This window comes from Oratosquilla oratoria, chromosome 2, assembly GCF_046742065.1.
Source record: "Oratosquilla oratoria isolate Oo_2021 chromosome 2, ASM4674206v1, whole genome shotgun sequence".
In the NCBI taxonomy this organism is placed as follows: Eukaryota; Metazoa; Arthropoda; class Malacostraca; order Stomatopoda; family Squillidae; genus Oratosquilla; species Oratosquilla oratoria.
Window position 1 is genome coordinate 74,683,301 of NC_134778.1, and position 21,611 is coordinate 74,704,911.

General features: G+C 39.0%; 1 protein-coding gene across 7 annotated transcripts in view; it reads right to left on the bottom strand.

Moving 5' to 3' along the window:
* Positions 1–373: 373 nt before the first annotated feature.
* Positions 374–21,611, bottom strand: part of rngo (DNA damage inducible 1 homolog rngo) — a 99,235-nt gene continuing 77,997 nt past the window's right edge. For 6 of the 7 annotated variants that reach the window (XM_076210870.1, XM_076210879.1, XM_076210862.1 and 3 more), the window contains 6 exons: positions 15,578–15,697; positions 9,203–9,336; positions 5,536–5,656; positions 4,727–4,959; positions 3,867–4,101; positions 374–3,161 (listed from right to left, as the gene is read on the bottom strand). In XM_076210870.1, coding sequence (XP_076066985.1) covers positions 2,902–3,161; positions 3,867–4,101; positions 4,727–4,959; positions 5,536–5,656; positions 9,203–9,336; positions 15,578–15,697 — 1,103 coding nt within the window. In that variant the 3' untranslated portion in view covers positions 374–2,901. The remainder of the gene's footprint in view (positions 3,162–3,866; positions 4,102–4,726; positions 4,960–5,535; positions 5,657–9,202; positions 9,337–15,577; positions 15,698–21,611) is intronic. The other variant, XM_076210858.1, reaches the window with a different exon arrangement.

The following is a 21,611-nucleotide window of genomic DNA, read 5'->3' on the forward strand; positions in this document are numbered from 1 at the left end:
TGGTGACATTGGTAGGTGGCCAAGGAAATGTGACCACTGGTAACCCATTACAAGTATTAACTAACAAGTTAGGTAGTCTCTAGTATCTCATATATATTTCATAGTTACTCTGTTAGCGATGTATGACAATCTGTGTGTGCTATGCCAGCAACAGTAAATTGACCCCGCCCTAAAAGACATAGCTGTTTTGTGTTGGGCCCTTTGAGGTCAGGTGTACACATGCAATGCCTATTGTGCATTTATAAGTACTATTTTACAATTAGGTGATGGATTTAATTTTATTATCAAGATTGTGTATCATTATCCCACCTTGTGTGATTGCAGGACAACATGCCGAGGGTGCAAAATATGTGGGGTTATTTCACATCATCAGTTCATCAATAATATATATATTTACCATAATATACATACATACACACATGTGTGTATATATAAATCTTATGCTATTTGCCTTTGTTGAAAAAGTATTAGAAAATCTGTGTAAGAAACAAAAATGAGCATAGCACCTTTTTCTGTGTTTATATCTATATCATGTAACTGATTTTCTGGGCCTGTTCCAGTGACCAGGTACCAGCTCTTTGGGGATGCACCTCCAGGAGGAGGTAGGGAATCCGGAAAAGGGCACACATTGTCTCCATCTTAAAACCAAGCAAATCATACAAAAATCCATCATTCTATACACCACCCAATTTTCTTCCTGTCAACCTTATCCAAACCGACAGAAAGGCTTCTTGGAAAGAATCAAACACAACTGCCCACCTCCCTTAACCAATATGGACTCAATGAGGGCCACTCCACCAGCACACTACTCACAAAAATATCACTCAACAAGTACTACAGGGATTTAACAAGACACCATCACCAGTAATGGTGGCAACAGACACAAATAAGGCATTTGATACAGTCCCTAGACATATCCTATCAAAGATCATGGAGACTGATATTCACAACAACGACAAGAAATGGCTAACAAACTTTTTAATTGGCTTAAGGTGATGTATCCCAGAACAACCAACTATCTAGGTCCAAAAGAATGTACAATGGGTTCCCCTAAGGAGTAATATTGTAACCTACACTCTTTAAGTTCTTCATGAGTAACCTCTCAACTCCAAATCCAGAGCAAAGCATCAAATCCCTCACCTATGCAGATGACGTTATGATAACAGTGCCATATAGCAACTACATGAATACCCAAACATACTTTGACACACTAGAAGTGACTGAGACAAAATAGAAAGGCAGCTTCCCATCGGATATCATTAGTGACATTGCTCATCCTTGACAACCATGAATCAAAGAAACATCCCATACTAAAACTGAATGACCAACTTTTTCTTCTGCACTAAAGGCCTAAAACCCTAATCCTCACTTGTGATATGCACAGGTTCTTTAGCCCCCACATCAAGGACCTAACACTGTAAACCGTGAAGAAAATAAACATACTAAAATCAGTAGCAAACACAGGTTTTGGTCAGCAGAAACTGTAATCACAGTATACAAACGGTTCATAATAATCACATTTGACTACATTTCTACAGTACAGTTTCCTACAATCAAACAAAAGACATCCTACAACTACACAAAACAAAGCATTAAGAATAATCATGGGATGCGTTAAAAGCACCCTAAGTGATCATATATACTCAGAAACTAAGATCCTCCCTACAGAGCAGCACAGAAAGAAGATGGGCAATCTATCCTATCACAAAAGAAAAGTATTGCCAACCAAACGCAACAAAAAATACTACACTAGCAACATGCTACTCAAATATCTACACTTCTACAACTTACAGGTCTCAACACATCCTTACAAAAATACATACACACTCAATCATAAAACAAGCACTCCAAGACTGACCCCCAAACTCCATATTCCACCTGACACCTACAGCCAACCCTATCAAGAACTCCCTCACATGACAAGGAAGAACCACACTGGTATAAATGCATTCAGTTCACCACCCTGCCTTAAAATGATACCAACACAGAATAGGCCTGGCCACAGAATTAAATTGCCTCATATGCAATCACTACACAGAAGATGCAGAAGACATCCTACACTACCCCATTCTAGCCTTACCCAGACAACACAATCTCTCCCTTGAGTGACTTGTGGGCCAATCCAGTGGCCATTGCTGGTTACTTGGGAGTCTTGGGTCTCTTGCAGGAGACCTGGGGCAATGAGCTGATTTATGAATCATGTAACTAAAAAATAAAATAAATTCTTTCTCAGCAGCTACATCTAAATAGTGACTTTCACAGCCTCAGGTGGGCTGCCCAACATTAACTGGACTACCATGAATTCTCGGCTCAACTGCCAATGTGGATAATGATAGCATATAAATATTGTCTTCTTCCTCTCCATAATCATCCATCTTTTGTGGTTGCAGATCTCAGAACTTGATCCTAAACTCTGGAAAAATTCTTGGATGGGTGTTGAAAAGTGGCACCCAGGTGGCATGTTTGAATTTATTTTCCTTGAACTTTCTTGCATCTAACTTGGCACTATCCACCAAAGGTGGAGGATAAACTGACCTCCTGAAGTTACCAATGGATGCTATGAAACTTATTTCATTATCACTGTAACTTTTAATATACAACTTATCAATGCATAATTATCACTCCCAGCGCCACAGCTTACCCACTGAACTTCTCGTTATCTTCCACACAGTGGAAGTTGTATACTGTCACTTTTGTGACCCACTGCTCAAGCAACCAATATTCAATGCATCATGAACTTTCTGATTTCAGTACGTCATGATTTCACATGCTCGCTTCTCGTCCCAATCCACAGCACAATGGGTCCAAATCTCTGTGCACATCCCCTATTGGCCTTTCTCCCCTATCCTGATGAACACAGCAAAAGGGCAGTAGATGTCATCTCTAATGACTGGTGTATCGTTACATCTTGAAGGAACGTGCAAATAGGGCCGCTATCGCCTGCGTCTTGTTGCCGTTCTGCTGTCTGAGTTCATCTATCGCTTCCTGTCTGGTGAAACCTATGTTCACAATCTCCTGGATGTCTGATTCTGAGAAGTTGGGTTTAGGGGGTGGAGGTGCAGCCATCACAACATCAGATGAAGCCGTGCTACTCCCACCACTTGCTGACGCTCTTTGAAAAGGAAAACCTGCAGCTGGATTGAAAGATGTGCCTGCAGCTCCTGAGGATATAAACAGGAGTCATCATGGAGGAGCATACAAGCAATGAGAACAGATATCTATCAAAATTGTTTGAATATCATGAAAGCATTGCTGAAACTGGTTCATTCATCAGATCAAGCAATGAAAGTGGCACATGAACCATCAACCCCTTCAATGTGGTGAGGAACAATAATAATATCACCTGCATGCAGTGATCCCATGATATGGTCATCAGAAAGAATCATTTCACCACTACTCTTCAGTCTATCAACTCCCTCACTTCCATCTAGAGCTGTCACTGTCTGGACCAGACCCAAGATCTTTTTCACACTTCATGACCGTCATTACTATACATATTCACATAAGGAAAGCTGACAATTGACAACTGTTCTACTTCTCCTGCTAGCTAGTGACATCTACAAATAACAACTGGCTCCCCTCCCACTTCATTCTACTTTCACCAAGCTCCCAACCCCAGCCCACTTCCCTCGCATTTACCTGCCCCACCACCTTTCATATAAATGGTGAGCAAACATCGTGACATTTCACAACCCAGATGCACCCCCACCTTCACCACAAACCACACATTTACTCCATTCTAGGAATTATGTAACCTGAGAGCCAAGGTGACAGGACCCCAAATAAGTTTGAGGACCACTAACCTGACCCTTTCTCCACGACTACTTGACTAAATAACCCAAACCCAGATCAAGGACGAATCCTACCTTGTAACGCATCACCACTACCACCGCCAGCTTTTTCTTTTGCACTACGGGCTAAGACCTCAGCCAAGGCTTTGTCCTCAGCTTCCCGAGCCATCATCTCGGACTGCCTGACCATGTCCTCCTCACTTCGGTTCGTCAGGCGTGCACACTCGGGTAACTCACTCTCTGACAGGAACCTAGTCTCCTTGCCTGATGTACCGATCTTCAATTTGTTTTCCTTTAGGTCGATACACATCTGTGAAACAAAATTTTATAATTCACTCAGTTCACAGGAACAAAAGTAATAGTTATACTGTAAGAGCTTATGGATTGTTGTTCTGTTTTACAGCTCTTTATTCATGATATGTACCTCCTTCATTTAAGATTAAAAGAAGGAAAACTTAGGAAAGGAATGGTAATAGAGAGTGGAGAGTGGGAAGGTGAGGTGTGAGGGAAGGTGAGAGGAAGGGAAAAATGGAGGTAGAGGGGAGAGAAGAGAGAGAGAGAGAGAAAAAGAGAAAGATGTAGGTAAGGAGGGAGAGGGAGGGAGAGGCAGGGAGGGAGGGAAGAGGGGAAGGAGGTGTGCAGGGGGAGTGAAAGAGGTAGGCAGGGAGGGAGGGAGGGAAGGGGAAGTAAGGGAGGAGAAAGAGAGAGAGAGAGAGAGAGAGAGAGAGAGAGCTAGAGGAGGTAGACAGGGAGGGAGGGAGGAAAGGGAAAGAGAAGAAGGTGGGCTGGGCAGAAGTGAAGGGAAGGGGAAAGGAAGGTGGGCAGGGAGGTATAGAAGGAGGGAGGGAGTGGGGGAAGAAAAGACATTATTACAAAGCTCTCTTTCCACAACGAGTTCTGGTGTTTGTAGGAGTCACCCCTCACTCACATCTCACCTGGTGGCGTTTGAGCATATCAAGGCCTAGCAACATGTCCATAGACTGCTCCTCAAGGATGCTAAAGGATGATGTGAGGAAATCCTCCTCAATCTGGATCTGCCCCAGGTGAACACGGCCGATAATGCGTTGGGTGCCAACTCCCTTGGCAACACCAGCCCATCGGTGGTCCACCAGCCGCATGATGTTGCAGCGCTCTGCGCACGCTTGTGACATAATGGTCGTCTGTGCACCTGAAAACACAGAGGGGATGCAGGTAACTGGCACAAATACAAAATAAATGTATATAAACAAATGATGTGTATATAATTAGTGTAGAGATGCAAAAATAATTTCTGCACAAATGTATCAAAATCCTGTCTGTGTGAAATGGTATTATTACTGGGGAAAAATGGATAACACACAAGTGATCACTTCTAAAGTTTTACCTTGTTTCTATTCTACTTGTCCTTTGGGTCTCAATGCCTTTATGGGAAATTCAACAACTATATTCAAACAATCACCGCCTTCACTCCTACTGACTTAATCCATGTGAAAATTGCATCTCATTGTTCTTCCAGCAACACAACTAATTCATCCCCCCAAAACACTCCTTTCATGGAACAGTTAGTCGCTTTAATGTATACATTCTTCTCCAACATTCTCTCATTCACACACATTTTCACTTGTTCAACATCCTCATCACAGGTGCTTATAAACTTCACTCACCTCATCCATGCTCCTGTTCCAACATCTACCTCATTCTCTCATTCCTGGCACCATCGATAAAGAATGTGATGCTCACTACCTCAACTCCTGGAGAAACTCACCTGAATCAATGAAGGCTTTGACATTATGTCCATTGACTTTGCAATTGATGTAAAGCATACAGACAGTACCAAAGCTCTCTGGGTTGTATTCCATAGCTGCCTCCATATTTGCATTGATGTTCTGTAACCAAGGAATACTATATTAAAACAATCCTGTGGGAGGCCCTCTGGTTTGCACTGAGGCACGGAGGGGCAAAGCAAAAAGAAATAGGGAACTTGGGAACAGATAAACATTCCCATACCTGCTACTGTAAACCACTTCACCCATTCTGTATGATAACAGCTTTCACAAGCAATTTTGATGAACATGGCATCAGCTTCTTGATTAATGGGATGGAGGTTGTTTCAATTAAGGGGGCCGTCGTGCTCGAGAACAAACTTCGTCAATTATGATCGGAATTTTGCGAATTTTTAATATGTTATATATACATATACTGAGATGTTCACCACCAATTTTCATATCATTTGGTTGAAAAACAATGAAGTTATTAATATATATATATTTTTTTAAATTACAAACTTTCTATCTCCTCATTTATCCATTGACTGAGCATGCTGAAAAAAATACCACAAATGCTCTATAGCAATACCTAAAAAATTGTCCTACAGTTTTTGGAATTTCCTCTTAGTTTAGGAGAAAGAATTTTTTTTTTTTTTTTACATAAAATACAATATATCGACTTCTATCACAAAAAAATTAAAAACCCCATGATAAAAAGTTTGCAAATTTATTCAGCTTTCAAATGATCCAAACCCCATTAAAATCGGCCAAGTAGTTATGGAGGAGATAGAAAAAATGTAGAGAAAAGTGTAGTTTTGAGATATTGAGCTTTGAAGTTCAAAATACATTTCCCTGCATTTTTTATATATTTCATTTAGGTTTTTTTTCTCTGTGCCAATCTTCATGCATTCTATGCCATTCACATGATTATAAAGTGTAGCTGGTACCTGGTCCCCCCTTTTACGAGGTATTAGCAGCTCAGAAGGCAAGGGTTTCAGGAGGGACCACCTCCCTCATTGTCGCCAGGTTCGCTTACTAGAAAGCTCCCGGCTGGAAATCGTAGCTGAATGATAGTTTTCTCTTCCTCTTTCTGGTCCTTTGTGTCCCTTTCCATTCTGTGTCTTTGTCTTGTTCCTCAAGTGCTTTTGTAATGATGGGATTGACTCCAAGCAAGTGAGAAAGAAGATTATGTGTCCTTCCAAAGATATGATCAATGACAGTCACTCTTGTGACGAAAAGCACTCGGAGCGTTTCATTTGAAGAGGCATGTGATGGTACGTCACGCATGCTCGATGTTTGCGGTGACATCACTTGAGAAAAGAGGATATGGAGGGGTAGAGGAGTGCTATAATGCGCGGTCAGTGTAGCGAGCCTGGGTGCGCCCAGCAGCACTGCTATGAGTCATCTCCAGTAATAACCGAGGCAGAAGTACACTCTTTCTCAATAATTTCAGTATCTTAGCTCTTTCATGAAACGCACATTTCATCTTCGAATGTTTAGGCATTCTTGAAATGATTATAGCTTCAAATAAAAGTAAATAAAAGTTCTCCAAGGAGCGACAATTCGCTTTCTTCACCTACTCACAATAATTCTCTCAGTTTACTCACGAGTGCGAAGTGCTTTCCCCACGTGTAGGACAAGTTTCCAGCTAGTCTTTATTAGTGAATAACAAAATACATCGCATTTGTGCCATTTTTATTGCGAACATGTGTACAGCGAAGGTGTACTGGGAAGTGGGGAGGGGGTCGGAAAAATAGTCATAACTCCTTTATTTTTTGGTATTTCGCGGAAATATTTCAGGACTGGCTTGCCAAAGGCCACTAGATGACAGGGAATTTTTTTTCTTCGAATAATTCATTTTTTTCCCGGAAATTCATCACAACGGCCCCCTTAATCCTTTCTAAAGATGGACAACCTTAAAATTTTTGTCTTGGCTAATGTTAAAGGACTTTTTTCATTTGTAGGTTAGGTCATGCCCAATAGTTATGTCTTTCACATGAGTACCAGTGCCTGTGTTAGAATTAGAAATGGAGAGAGTGAGTGATTTTAAGTAAAGGTGGGACTTTGCCAGGGATGTGTTATGTCACCTTGGCTGTTCAATTTACACATGGATAGGGTGGTGCGAGAGGTAAATACTAGGCTAATGGGCCAGGGATTGGAGATGATTTAAGAAAATGGAGGAAAATAGGAGATAAGCCAGTTGCTGTTTGCTGATGACACTGCCTGTAGCAAGATCAGAGGAGGGATTAAGTAAGTTAGTGATGAAGTTAGGAAAGGTGTGGGAAAGAAGGAAGTTGAAGATAAATGAGGGTAAAAGTAAGGTGATGAGATGTACAAGGGGAGAGGATGGCACCAAATTGGAAGCGAATATTAAGGGAGAGAGACTGGAGGAATTGGATAGTTTTAGATAATTGGGTGCAAATGTGGCAGGAAATGGAGTGGAGGTGGAGGTAGAATGTAAATTGAGAGAAGCAAGTAAATACCTTGAGGATTAAAAGGTGTAATGAGAAATAGACATTTGGGAATGAATGCTAAGAGGAGATTGTATGAAGGTGCGATTTTGCTGACAGCACTGCATGGGGCAGAAACATGGAACGTAAGAGAGGAAGAGTTTAAATGTGTTTGAGATGAAATACCCTAGAAATATGGTAAGGATTACTAGGTTGGATAGTGAGAAACAAGGTGAGGAGGAGAGCAAGGGTGGAAAGGGAGTTGGGAGATAGAGTTGATGAAAGAGTATTGGGTTGGTTTGGACACACAGAAAGAATGAGTGAAGAAAAGTTAGTAAAAGAGGTGTGGAAGGTAGAGGTGGATGGAGTGAACATGAGGGGGTGACCAAAGATGAGATGGATGGATGAGGTAAAAGGGGCATTGGGAAAGAGGGTAATGTCTGTTGAGGAAGGAAGGGAGAAGACAGAAGATAAGGGTGAGTGAAAAATGGTTATGTTTGGATGATGCTGTGATGCATAGAAGGGAGTGGGTGGGGGATGGGGGAGGGAGTATGTGTGCATAATATTTTTATGCAACTCGAAGGGATTTCTCCCCGTATTCTCTTTTTCTGAATGAGGAGATGGAGATGGAGAGGGAGGGAGTCACCAATTAAATGAAGCAGCCTCACTGTGGATGTGTTGTGTCTTGCTACACTGCATCTGACCCAGGGCAGCGATGACCCACCATCCAGGAGCCAAGAAAAGAGGGAGGGAGGGGGTGGTGAATGGGAGTGGAGTATGTGGGGATGAAATGGGTGGGAGTGGATTAATGCCTTTGACTTTGGCTACCTTCCTTGTAAGGGGGAAAATGCTGTTGGTATATTTATGATGTAATTCTACCATGACCAAGTATATATGCACTGATTTGGACCTCATCCTATATTGCCCCTATCTAATTCCAACCAGACAGAAACAAAATCTCCTCTGTGAGTGACTTCTGGGTTTATCCAGTGGCCATTGTTGGTCACCTGGGAGCTGTGGGTCTCCTGAAAGAGATATCTGGGGCAATATTGACTGCTTTGAACCCCCTGTGATGGGGGAAAAGAAAACCCTCCCTCCACAAGGAGCCAAGAAAAGAAGAAGAAAAAAAATAAATAAATAAATAAATAAATAAATAAATAAATAAATATGGGGGAATGGGCATGTTCTCTCTCCACTTAAGGTTTTCTGGACTCACCTCCTGCTGTATTTCACTGGCAATCATCTTCTGTGCTTCCATGTCAAAAGGATCTGCATTGAGGAGCCTGATACGCTGTTGCTCACGATCTCTTCTAGCATCTTGCTGTTCTCTTAAAACAGTAGCAAATTGTTCTGCAACCAAAGAGTGAGAAATACATAAGCCATAAAACCTCCACTATATAGCAAGTTAGAAAGCAAGATATAGAAAGATAGAATGGACAACAATGGGTGTTGGATGGATATGGGATGGGTGAAGGGTGGGTGTACCTAAACTAGACCAGTCCCATTACCCTCTTCAATATGAGATGAATGTTTACACAAAGTATTAGATTACCTGATGTACAATGATGCATCACAATACACACGTTATAAAATATAAAGTTACATCAAATACTCATTCTTTTTCACCCTGAATGTTGACAGCCACAGAAAAAGCAATCAAGCCTGTGTTATCCTCGGCAATTGCAATTATTACTTCGAACTACGTGTTCTTGTCATTATCTGCACTTCATGTATATTGATTCTTTGCCAAATAAATCTATTATTATTATTTACCATTACTGTTCACAGAATATGTGGGTCACTCAGCTACAACTACAAAATAATTGTAATCAGGACACTGATGCCAGCATCCTCGTATATCCACATGCTTTTCATGACGCCAATGTCAGCATCATCAAGTGCTAAAGGTTAAAAATTGGAAAAGGCCTTTTAGTATATGTATGTATATATGTATGATGTAGGTGTATAGCAAGCAGTCTAGTAAAAACATCAAAAGCCCTTTCCCCTATACTGGAAGGAGGAGGAGGAGGAGGAGGAGGAGGAGGAGGAGTGATAAAGCAAATGCGACTTAATGTAATAATATCAGTAGGAATGTCCTTTAAACTTTCATATCAAAAGGTAGGCATGCTTTACACATTTCTGATCAACATCTGAATATTTCATTTCAGTACTGGGTGGGAGGAGGGGAAGGAATGACACAATCACAAGAAAAATCATAATACAGTAAAACCCCGATTATCCGAAACGAAAGGGGGAAGCCTCTTTCGGATAAGCCGATTTTTCGGATAATCCAGATTTATCAGAAATATATTTCGTGTTGACATACTTTGTGTGTGTGTGTGTGTGTGTCCTGTGCCTTCCTCCCCCTCTCTCTCTCTCCATCAGTCTCAAGTTGTGGATGGAACACAATTTTTTTTTTCGTGTTGACGTACATACCTTATACGTAACAGAGAACAAGAATTATTCCATACATATATCTTCCACTATCCTGACGAACACAATAAAGCAACTCCGCCACTCCCCGCCTCCGTCACCATCACTCCACAACCCTTCCACTCCCCACATACTTAAACGCACACACACAAACACGCACACACAAATACACAAACTCACGCACGCGCGTATACATACAGAAACACACACACATACATGTACACAAGCGCACACACACACACAAATGCACACAGACACACACACACACACACACACACTTAAATGCACACACACAAACGCTCACACACAAATACACACACTCGCGCGCGCGGGTGTATACATACACAAACACACACACACTTCAATGAACGGACAGCTTAGAAGACGTTCTGAAGAAAATTGAAGTTTTGTGGATCCCAACGCAAAGAGAAGTGCCTATTGTATTTACAGGGTGGGGGGAAATTGCTCGTGGGGTAGTAGAAAAGCAGGGAAAGAGGAGAAGGGGAGGGATTACTGAGGGAAATGGAAGGAAATGAGGAAGGAGTAGACTTGGCCCAGGCAGACAGGCGAAAGGTAAACAAACGACCCCCCGATCAGCTGAGCGACGATGAAATGTCTAATAAAAATGTAAAGATTAGAAGTATAGATAAGAGCAATACAGTAGAAAGTGATGAGAATATTTTCCAGGGATTTAAAGAGGGTGGGGGGGACACAACCCCCCCCGACTGACAAGACTAGAAGAGAAGGTCGATAAGATGATCGAGGACTTGGAGCGTAGGTTCGGTCATGTTAACAACATTCTACAAAGGGTTGAAAAATTGGAAGAACTAGAGAAGGCGAACAAAAACTTAACTGATGAAATAGAAAACCTGAAAAGACAGTTAAAAGAAGTAAAGGTGGAGAATGAGGAATTGAAGAGGAATAGTAAAGAAAACAGAGAGGGATGGAAGTCGATAAAAGAAAACAGTAAAGTTGCATTTACTGATATAATTAAACAGCAAATGAGAGAACAAACTGAAGACTCAGTTATTAAAGTGATGAGACAGAAGGAGAATATAGTAAGAGACTTAGCTGACAAAAAGAAATGTATAATTATATTAGGAATGGAAGAGAAACATAACCCAGATAGAACCTCAAGAACCAATGAGGAAAATGAAAAAGTAAGCAGTTTACTAAAATTAGTTCAGGAAGATGAACCAGAAATTATGAAGGAAATTGAGGAAAAATTCAGGCTCGGAAAGTATAGTACAGATAAGACCAGACCAATTAAGATTAAATTCAGGTCACAAACGACGGCAGAGAATATCTTATCCAAAACGAGGAAACTAGCAACAAGTGAACAATATAAAAAGGTATGGATAAAAAGGGAAATGAATAAAGAGGAAAGAGAGGAAGAAAAGCAGAAAAGACTTGAAGCTAAGAAAAAAAACGAGAACTGAACGGAGTCAGAGAAAGAGAGATTCTATTGGAGAGTAGTGAATATGAAACTAAGGCAGTTCGACGTACAAGAGAAAAACAAAAGGGAAACAGAGAACACAATGGAAGTGACAGAAAACTAAGAGTGTCTTACACAAATATAGATGGATTAATAACAGGATTGAATGAGCTGAATGATTATTTGAAAGAAAAAGAACCGGACATAATGGGAATTGTAGAAACAAAATTAAAAGGCCCACTACCACCCAACAGTGTAGGACATGATGCATATAATTATTGGATTAAAAACAGAGAGAAAAAGCAAGGGGGTGGAGTTATGTTCCTGACTAAGAAGGATATAAACGTGAAGGGTGTCATATATGGAAAGAATACAGTAGAGATGATTATGATAGAAGTGGAAGATAGAGATAAGAAGAGCAGAAAATTTGTGATAAATTATGTGCCTCCGAAAACAGCCTCATGGGAGGAGAGTGAACATAAAAGTATGTTAGAGGACACAAAGATAACATTAAATAAAATAATGGAAGATGGAGGAAGAATAGTTATAATGGGTGACTTTAATTGCAAAGAAATCTGCTGGGAAGAAATGACAGTAAAGGGTGGAGACGGCTCATGGGGAAACGCTCTACTTGAGATGATTACTGACCATACAATGACACAATGGATACAGGAGAACACCAGGTATAGAAATGAAGAAGAACCATCGAGACTAGACTTAATAATTACATCTGAACCTAGAATAGTGGACAAGATTGAATATAAAACACCAATAAGTAAAAGTGACCACATATTGATTGAACTGGAACTTAATGAAGAAAAATATATGAAAAGAAATGAACAATATAGAAAAGGAAGAATGATGTATGAAAAAACAAACTTTGATAAAATAAGAGAATTCTTTCAACAAGAAAACTGGGAAGAAATATACAAAGAAGAAACAACAGTGGAAGAGAAATGGAATATTTTGACAAAAATTTACAAAAAAGGAGTGGAAAAGTATGTCCCAAGACAAAAACAAGAAAAAGAATATGTAAAATGCTGGTACAACAAAAGTTGTAAGGAGTTAAAAGACAAAAGAGACAAAGCCTGGACCAGATGGAAAAAAGACAGAAGACCTGAAAAATGGAAAATATATACCGGTTATAGAAATGAATATGTACAAACGTGCAGAGAGGAAAAGAGAAAATATGAAAAAGATGTCATAGAAAAGTGTAAAGATCAACCAAAACTATTCTACAGATTTGTAAACAATAAACTGAAAAACAAACAAGACTTGGAGAAATTAAGACAGGAGGGAGTTGAATACACTGAGGAAATGGAAATGGCGGAAATTATGAACAAACATTTTAAATCAGTGTTTACAAGGGAGAACATACAACCTGAAGAGATTGAATGGAAAGAGAAAGTCCCCCCTATGGAAGAAATAGAAGTAACAAAGAATGAAATATTGACACACTTGAGTAATCTTGATGTCAGAAAATTGCATGGACCAGATGATATAGCAAACTGGATTCTGAAAGAATGCAGGAATGAACTGGCAGACAAAATACATAGCATACTAAACAGTTCCTTGAAAGAAGGAAAAGTTCCTGAAGATTGGAAAAAAGCAAATATAGTACCTATATATAAAGGAGGAAATAAAGAAGAACCTACAAACTATAGACCAGTCTCTCTAACAAGTACAATAGCAAAAATTTGTGAAAGAATTATCAAAAGTAGATGGGTAAAATATTTAGAAAAAAACAAAGTGTTAAATCCAAGGCAATTTGGATTCAGACAAGGACGATCATGCGTCACCAATTTAATATGTTTCTATTCAAGGCTAATAGATATAATACAAGAAAGAGATGGATGGGCGGACTGTGCATTTCTAGACCTAAAGAAAGCTTTTGACAAAGTACCACATAAGAAGTTGCTTAAGAAATTAGAAACTGAAGGAGGAATACAGGGCAAACTACTAAATTGGATGGAAGACTTTTTGCAAGAAAGAAAAATGAGAGTAGTGATAAGAAACCAGCACTCAAAATGGGATGAAATAATAAGAGGTGTTCCGCAGGGAACAGTTCTGGCCCCAATAATGTTTGCTATTTATATTAATGATATGGATGAAGGAATTGAAAGCTATATGAGCTTCTTTGCAGATGATGCAAAACTACTGAAATGAGTGAAAACTGAAGAAAATTGTGAATCACTACAGAGAGATCTAAATATAGTACAGGAATGGAGTAAGAAGTGGGAGATGGAGTTCAATACAAAAAAGTGTAGTATAATGGAATTTGGAAAAAGCAAAAACAGAATAACAGGAGCATATAAATTGGGAGAAGAAGGAATAAAAAAAGTAGAAAATGAGAAGGACCTGGGAGTCATTGTTATGAATAATATGTCACCTGAGAAACATATAAATAAGATTTTTGGAGAAACTTATAATTTAATAAGAACAATCAAAGTTGCATTTACATACCTGGATGAAGAAATGGTGAAGAAAATCCTAATCACCCTGATAAGACCAAGATTGGAATATGCAGCAACGATATGGTCACCAAGTACAAAAAAATGTATAAAAAAACTTGAAAGAATACAAAGAGCAATTACAAAACTGGCACCAACACTCTCAAAACTATCATATGAAGAGAGACTAGAAAAACGTGAACTACAGACACTAGAGCAAAGAAGAGAGAGAGATTTGATAGCTATTTACAGAATCATGAAAGGCATAGAAATTACTGATAGAGAGAATCTGATAAAATGGGATGACAGAAATACAAGAGGACACGGAAAGAAAATAAAAAAAGACAGCTATAGAAGAGACTTGAAAAAGAACAGCTTTCCTCACAGAGTAATAAACAGTTGGAACAAGTTAGATGAGAAAGTGGTGTGTGCAAAAACAACACATGAATTTAAAAATAGTTTAGATAAAATGAGATATGAAGACGGGACCCCACGAGCATAGCTCCCCTTCCCGTAAAATACAACTAGGTAAATACAACTAGGTAAATACACATAAACAAAGTAGTACGCTTAATACGTATTCATTTTAACTGTTCTTATCAATTTTAAATGTGTTAATATAGTACATATGTAGTTACTTTTATTTATTTTCATATTTTTGATGTTTTATAACGTTTTAGTATAGAAAAAAAATTAATTGCATTATTCAAATCAATTTCGGATAATCCCGTTTTTCGGATAATCCGCTTTCGGATAATCGGGGTTTTACTGTATTTGTTGCATTCAGTTTCTATCTATAAACTAAAGGTTTCTTCCTAATAAGGGAGGTAGCCAGCCAAGTGATGCACTCCCACCCACCACCCATTGTTTCCTTCTCATCTTTGCTCCTTGTGGATGAAAGGTCACCTCTATCTCCTACCCACTGCCCAGGTCAGAAGCAATGCAGCAAGACACAGCACATCCACAGCAGGGCCACTTAATTTACACAGCAATCCTCCCTCCTTGTCCCCTCATGCAAAAAACAGAAATGGGGAGAAATCCTTTTGGGATGCATTAAAATATCATCCATACACAACCTTTCTCCACTCACACCTATTCCTGTCCTTCTCCCTTCCCTGTTCAACAGACATTCCCCTTTTGTTCAAACCCCCTTTCACCCAATCTATCCATCTTTTTTTTTGGTTGTTCCCTCAAGTTCACTCCATCCACCTCTGCTTTCCATATGTACCCTCATTTCCATCAAACACATGCTCATCTATATCTAGTATCCTACCTAGATCACCACCAGTCAAAGCTTCTGCTAGCCGTGGGTTGTTGTGACGAAGTAGGGCAAGTTGTTCAGGATTAGCTAGCAGCATGTCTCGTATGACCCCAGGATCATCCTCACTGGTGCCTGTAAAACAGTCAGTGAGGATTTTTGTGTATGATAGTTAAAGACATAATGTCTTTTATTCATTTTCGAATTGAAGAATGGTAGTATTATAGCCTTGACTCTTCTCTGGCATACTTCTACTTGTACGATACAAAAGTAACTATAACACAATAGGCAATGAAGCTGACAATACCAATTTCAATTCTATCAAAACATTAGTACACTTTGAAGATTTTGTTTTGATTACCTCCCAATTAATTCTATTAATGTAATAAGCAGTTTTTTTTTTTTACTTTCATCACTGTATGAAGCCATTCTTTAACTGGATAATACTGACATTACTTTAAACAAAATCTGTAAAACGTGTCAGCCCTCAAGATAAAGTACTTTTTCTTCAACACAAACGTCAAATGAGAAGATATTTTCATGGCTTATTACCCTTGATGAGGAAATCTTGTATCTCACATGAAAAATGAACTGGTCGATTAGTAATCTAACAAACTGATCAATTGTCAAGAACAAAAATATTATGAAATATTATGGAAAACATTGTCAAACGCATTCGTATATAAAAACAGCTACAGTTCTTGTTAGGGCAGAGCACTCCAACACATCTTAGACATCTAAAATGTTACTTTGCATTAACATGACACATAATATTACTTAAAATAAACAAGAAAAATATAGAGTTATTCATACAGTACTGATATGATTTACAAAAAATACTACAAAACTCAGCTACAAAAATATAATAGAATTGTGTGTCTACAAGAAATACTGAGTGCATACCTACAAATACATGTACAATAGAATAGTGCTGTAACAATCAATCTGTTGCTCCAGTTCTCTTTTACTAGAGATTAGTGGCTCTAAGGAAACTGGCCACTGGTATACATCTACTTGACTGTGATGTTTTAACATTAGTTAATAAGCAATTATAATCCTCACACTCATTCTTAGCATTTTATATGTTTACATGATATGCATTGTGCGAGACACCACTATCATCCAGCCCCCATCCCACCATCTTGTTGATCATGTTCTGTATGCAATTATCTTCATAGTATATAAAACCTAATAGTTTCCATTGTCAATAATAATACGGAAAATTTACCTTCTATAATTTCAACCCTGATAGCTCATTGTCGCAAGTTACCTTGGGTCCCAGTACGAGTTACTGACTGCAAGTTTTATCTAGTCAATATTTTAGGGAGGGACCAATGATGGGTATCTGTTTTTGGTAGTCCTGCATGACATACAGTGGTAGGGATAATTTCCCTGCTGCCTATTTTCAAGTCCTGTTGGCCCCCTTACCTCCATCTGAAGGTGCAGCCATGAGGGGTTGACACTTGGTCTCTATACTGAGCCCAAGATCTCTATATCGGCTTAACTGCATTTCTTCCACCTTTTCACACATGGAGAGCTGAGTGTGCAACTGCTCCCCTCATACTACTTTCAACTGGTGACACAAACACTCCCATACTAATAAAACGCTGACTACAATCAAAGTTTATTTCTCAAAGAGCAATGAGAGGTCATATAGAGTGTTGCTGCAGGTTACCAGTCAGTAAAATGTGACACAATTGTCAATATTTTAGAGACTTTAGTGGCATCCCTACAGACAAAAGTCAAACAAAATCATTCTGTGATTGGAGATTATATATCCACTCAAAAAAGAATGTTGATCACTTAACTTTTACTGCAATTCTTTTGTGCTACCCTCCTTAAATCTTCCCATTACCACCTGTATGACTCTACCTTTCTTATGCAATTAGTCCCCAAGGATAAAAAAGCTAGTTACTGCTGATGAAAAAATGTTACCTAGTGTTTCTCTGACATAGGTTCACATCTGCTACCTCTGATCCTCCCACAGGTCTCTCTTGGAAAAATGTTAGACAACTGTCTGTGTTATGTGAGTGTATGGCAAGTATTAGGAGTGGTGGAATTTGTATTTTGCTCCTCATAACCAGCTCTTCTATATTTGGAGACAATACTGTTCTGACAAGTTGAAATAATTGAAGTAGTAAGGCAAGAGATTTAAAGAAGGAAGCAGAGAGGAGGGATAGCAGAAATGAAAAGAGACCAACATTCTTGAGAATCAGTCTCAAAGGTGAAGGCGGAGGGAGGTCAAAAGAGGAAAAAATAAGGAAGAGGATGAGGAGAGGTAGGAGTAGGAAAAGGAAGATGAGGAAAAAGAAAAGGACAAGAAGGAGGGAGAGATGAAGAACAGTCAGCAGTTGTTGGCTTTTCTCCAGTGGAAAAGTGGCATTATGTTTATGGATTCATAGAAAGAGAGAGAGAGAGGAGAGAAAGAGAGAGAGGACAGAGAGAGGAGAGAGGAGAGAGAGAGAGAGAGGAGGGAGAGAGGAGGGAGAGAGGAGGGAGAGAGAGGAGAGAGAGAGAGAGAGAGAGAGAGAGAGAGAGAGAGAGAGAGAGAGAGAGAGAGAGACAGATAGATATAGATAGTGAAAGAACGGTTCATTACCTTTGTATGGAGGTGAGAGAGCAGACAGAGTATCAACAGGGTTTGGAGATGGACAATAGGAAGATAATTCTCTTCTAGTGTTCAATCTTGTGAGACTACCATTTGCTAGGATCCATTATTAGTTTCCAGCAGTTTGTAGACTATAGTAATATGCAACATATGAATGTGAGTGGGATAGTAGGACAAAGTATAAAGTCAAAACAATGGCCAAAAAAAAAGCCAAAAAACTGTACCAAAACCAGAATTCTAACAGCATATATAAAGTACAAAAAGTATATACTGTACAGAAGTACTGATGACATTAATAAAACTATGGAAAGTGAAGAAATGGCAACAACAGCATTTCAGGTTGGTAATTTTGAGACTTCATCCTGCCTGAAGTGATTTCAGTCACAATTTGCAAACAGGCGAGAATTCAGATGAAATTCTGAGCCCACCCAAAAGTAACTCTGTCTTGTGCTTTGCTGGTAGCTATTGTTACCAAGGCCAATATCATGAGGTGAACACTATCCTAATACTGTAGTGGGTTCTTGGAGCATACTCCGACTGGAGAGAGAGAGAGAGAGAGAGAGAGAGAGAGAGAGAGAGAAATCACACCCTCATAAGGGGGGATAAAAGCACTTGATATAAATACATGGACAGATTATCATTCTCCCTCTCTCCTTTTTTTGCACCCCAGCACCAAATAATGCAACTGCAGGTGAATATAAACAGATTTAAACTAATCATAATGGATTTAAAAAAAAAAAAATCAGTTTTATGCTTTCACCAGTGACATCTTTTGGGATTGGGTGTACTATATTCAGTACTTATAGAAACGCATTCAGCAATACAACATCTTAAAAAATGCTAGAAATGTTTATCAGCATCATGTTAAACATTAATGAAGCAAGTGTTGGCTGCTACATTGTAGTGACTACAGAAGCTCAATTAAATATTATTCAGATTATACTGAAAACTGGTCTATCTAGTGTTGTTCTACCTTGTTACCCATAATATAAGTGCACTGTTTCTACAATCAATCATTATATAATTAGTGATAACTATGAATTCTAAGTACATAAACAGACTGCAGGACTTGGTTTTGAAGTCTAAGAGAGTACAAAGAACATATGAAATGTTAAATTTAGATACAAGATGAAGGGGAGAAATCTCAAATGAGGTGGGTGTATCAAGATGCTTTTGGGCATGGTTGCTACAAAAATTGGGTCTCTTTTCTCTTGGAGCTGAAAATATTCTCACAAACAGGACCAAAATCAAGTACCTGCCAGTGGAGGTCCTGTGAGATAGATGTAAGAGACTGAATAATCTTTGTGTCATCCATCTTCGAAACCCCTAAACACCCTCACCTCCATCCGGAGATGCAGCCCCAAAGGGTTGGCACACAGTTCCTTGATTCCTCTCTATCAACTTCTACTATACTTCCTCCACCTTTTCATATGAAGAGAGACAACTGGTGACTGGTCTCCTCCTACTACTATAAGCTTGTGACACAGTAAGTACCACAACTGCTGCCACCTGCCATAGTGTTATGGGATTTCAGCCAGTGAAACTGGAGGCAACAGTTATAAAACCATCCTAACAAGCATATAAACAGTAAATACTGCCTCTTACAAAGAGAGAAAAAAAATCTGTAAGCACAAAATGTTATTGCCAATACATTGTCCCAGCTTGAAGAAAAAATCAACTATAAAGTTCCTGTCACCCATTTCAAAGTAGAGAAAGCCCTGTGCTATTACATTCCTTGGACTAAAATGATTAATCTTACTGATACTGTAGATGGCAGTGAGTCATCTTCACAACTATGGGTAGGATGGTCTCTGGTGGTCCAACTGCCTGAGTTTAGCACATGAGAAAAACATGTAAGACAACAAGACACAGGTCCTGCACTCTGTAAATTTTGCAACTAGCTCCTCAAATCATATACTGTATAGGATATTTTGTATTCTACAATCCATGACCACTCACTGTAAATGAATGACTCTAATAATGATTGTATAAAGTATAATCATCTTATGCACTTCAGCACACCCAATTCAAACATCAATACACAATGTCTTCCGTGAGAACTATAGGCCAACCTGGTGGTCATGGTTGAATTTCTGGGGGCAGAAGGTCTCTTGAAAGAAACCCTAGGTATTGGACTGATTGACGCCTACAAGTACAGCTATCTGGGTCTCAAGGCCCTACGTATATTAATTACCCGTTTACCAATACAATACTTAGCTAACTTCTTATTACGATGATGCAAATAAACTCAATGTGAACTTGACACTTTTGCATAGTGTCAGTAGTTCAATCACATCCACTGAAAAGCATGATATTCTAGGGGTCAATGTTAATTTGTTTTTGCTAAGGAAAAATTTATATTCACAGTACTCCCATACCTACTCTAGTCTCTTACATTCTGGGTACTTCTATTTCATGGTACTTCAGTCTAACCTTTTAAGTTTGAGCACTCATGGCCTCCACTGGGGGGTGCATTCCACTTTTAGATTATCTTGTTCAGTCTTGGGTCGTTGCTGCCCTTACAACTAATTGGTCATAGCTATCTTTATGTATGAATTCCCTTTTCTTTATATCCTTGTACAAGGTAGCCAAATTTTCTTTCAACAATATTACTCTTAAGTTTCCATTTTTTTCCAAATACAGATAACACAGTTCTAAGACCTATCAAGTGAGGGTTCATTGTTTCTTCTCAAGTATTCCTACATCTTTGTATAGGTTCTAGATTAAAACTACACATTCAAGGATCAGCCTATTATACCTGATTATAAACAGTATATGAAGAATATTATAACATTTGCCCACCACATACATAAGCCATCAGGTTCCAGCCTTTTAATTAATATGATCCATAAGTCTTTTTCTGTCCTACTTCCTCAATGCCCTTTCACTAATTATATTATATAACAGCTGTTTCCCATCTATACCAAAAAATATATCTTGGTCAATCACACATTTTATTTACTTATTAAAAATCTGAATTTTGCTGTAATGCCATGCATTCTTTCCTTTTGGGGTAATGACTGTACAAGCTTCATACAGTCAATATTTCACATATTTTATGGACCAAAGTCATGTACCATTCTGCAGACAAATAACAAGTACCCAATAGATGTGGTTTTGTAAGATGAAAGGCAGATAATCGTCTCTCTGATGCCCATTTTCATAGTATGTTTTCGGAGCTAGCCCAAGATCTCTGTATCAAGTTAACCTCTCTGATATGGTGATGCCTACATAGGTGTCATGAAGCACGAGTGGGTAGTTTTAGCTGAGTGATCCCCGAATTCTGTGAACTGGTTTGATCACATTTTCTGTGTTTATCATTACTCAGAGGGAAAGAGAACATGTAATACAGCAGTGACTTCATATCTTATAATGCAAGTAGTGTGATGAATTGTACATTAGGCATCCAATGCTGCATGTGAGAATCTGACTTGTATTGAA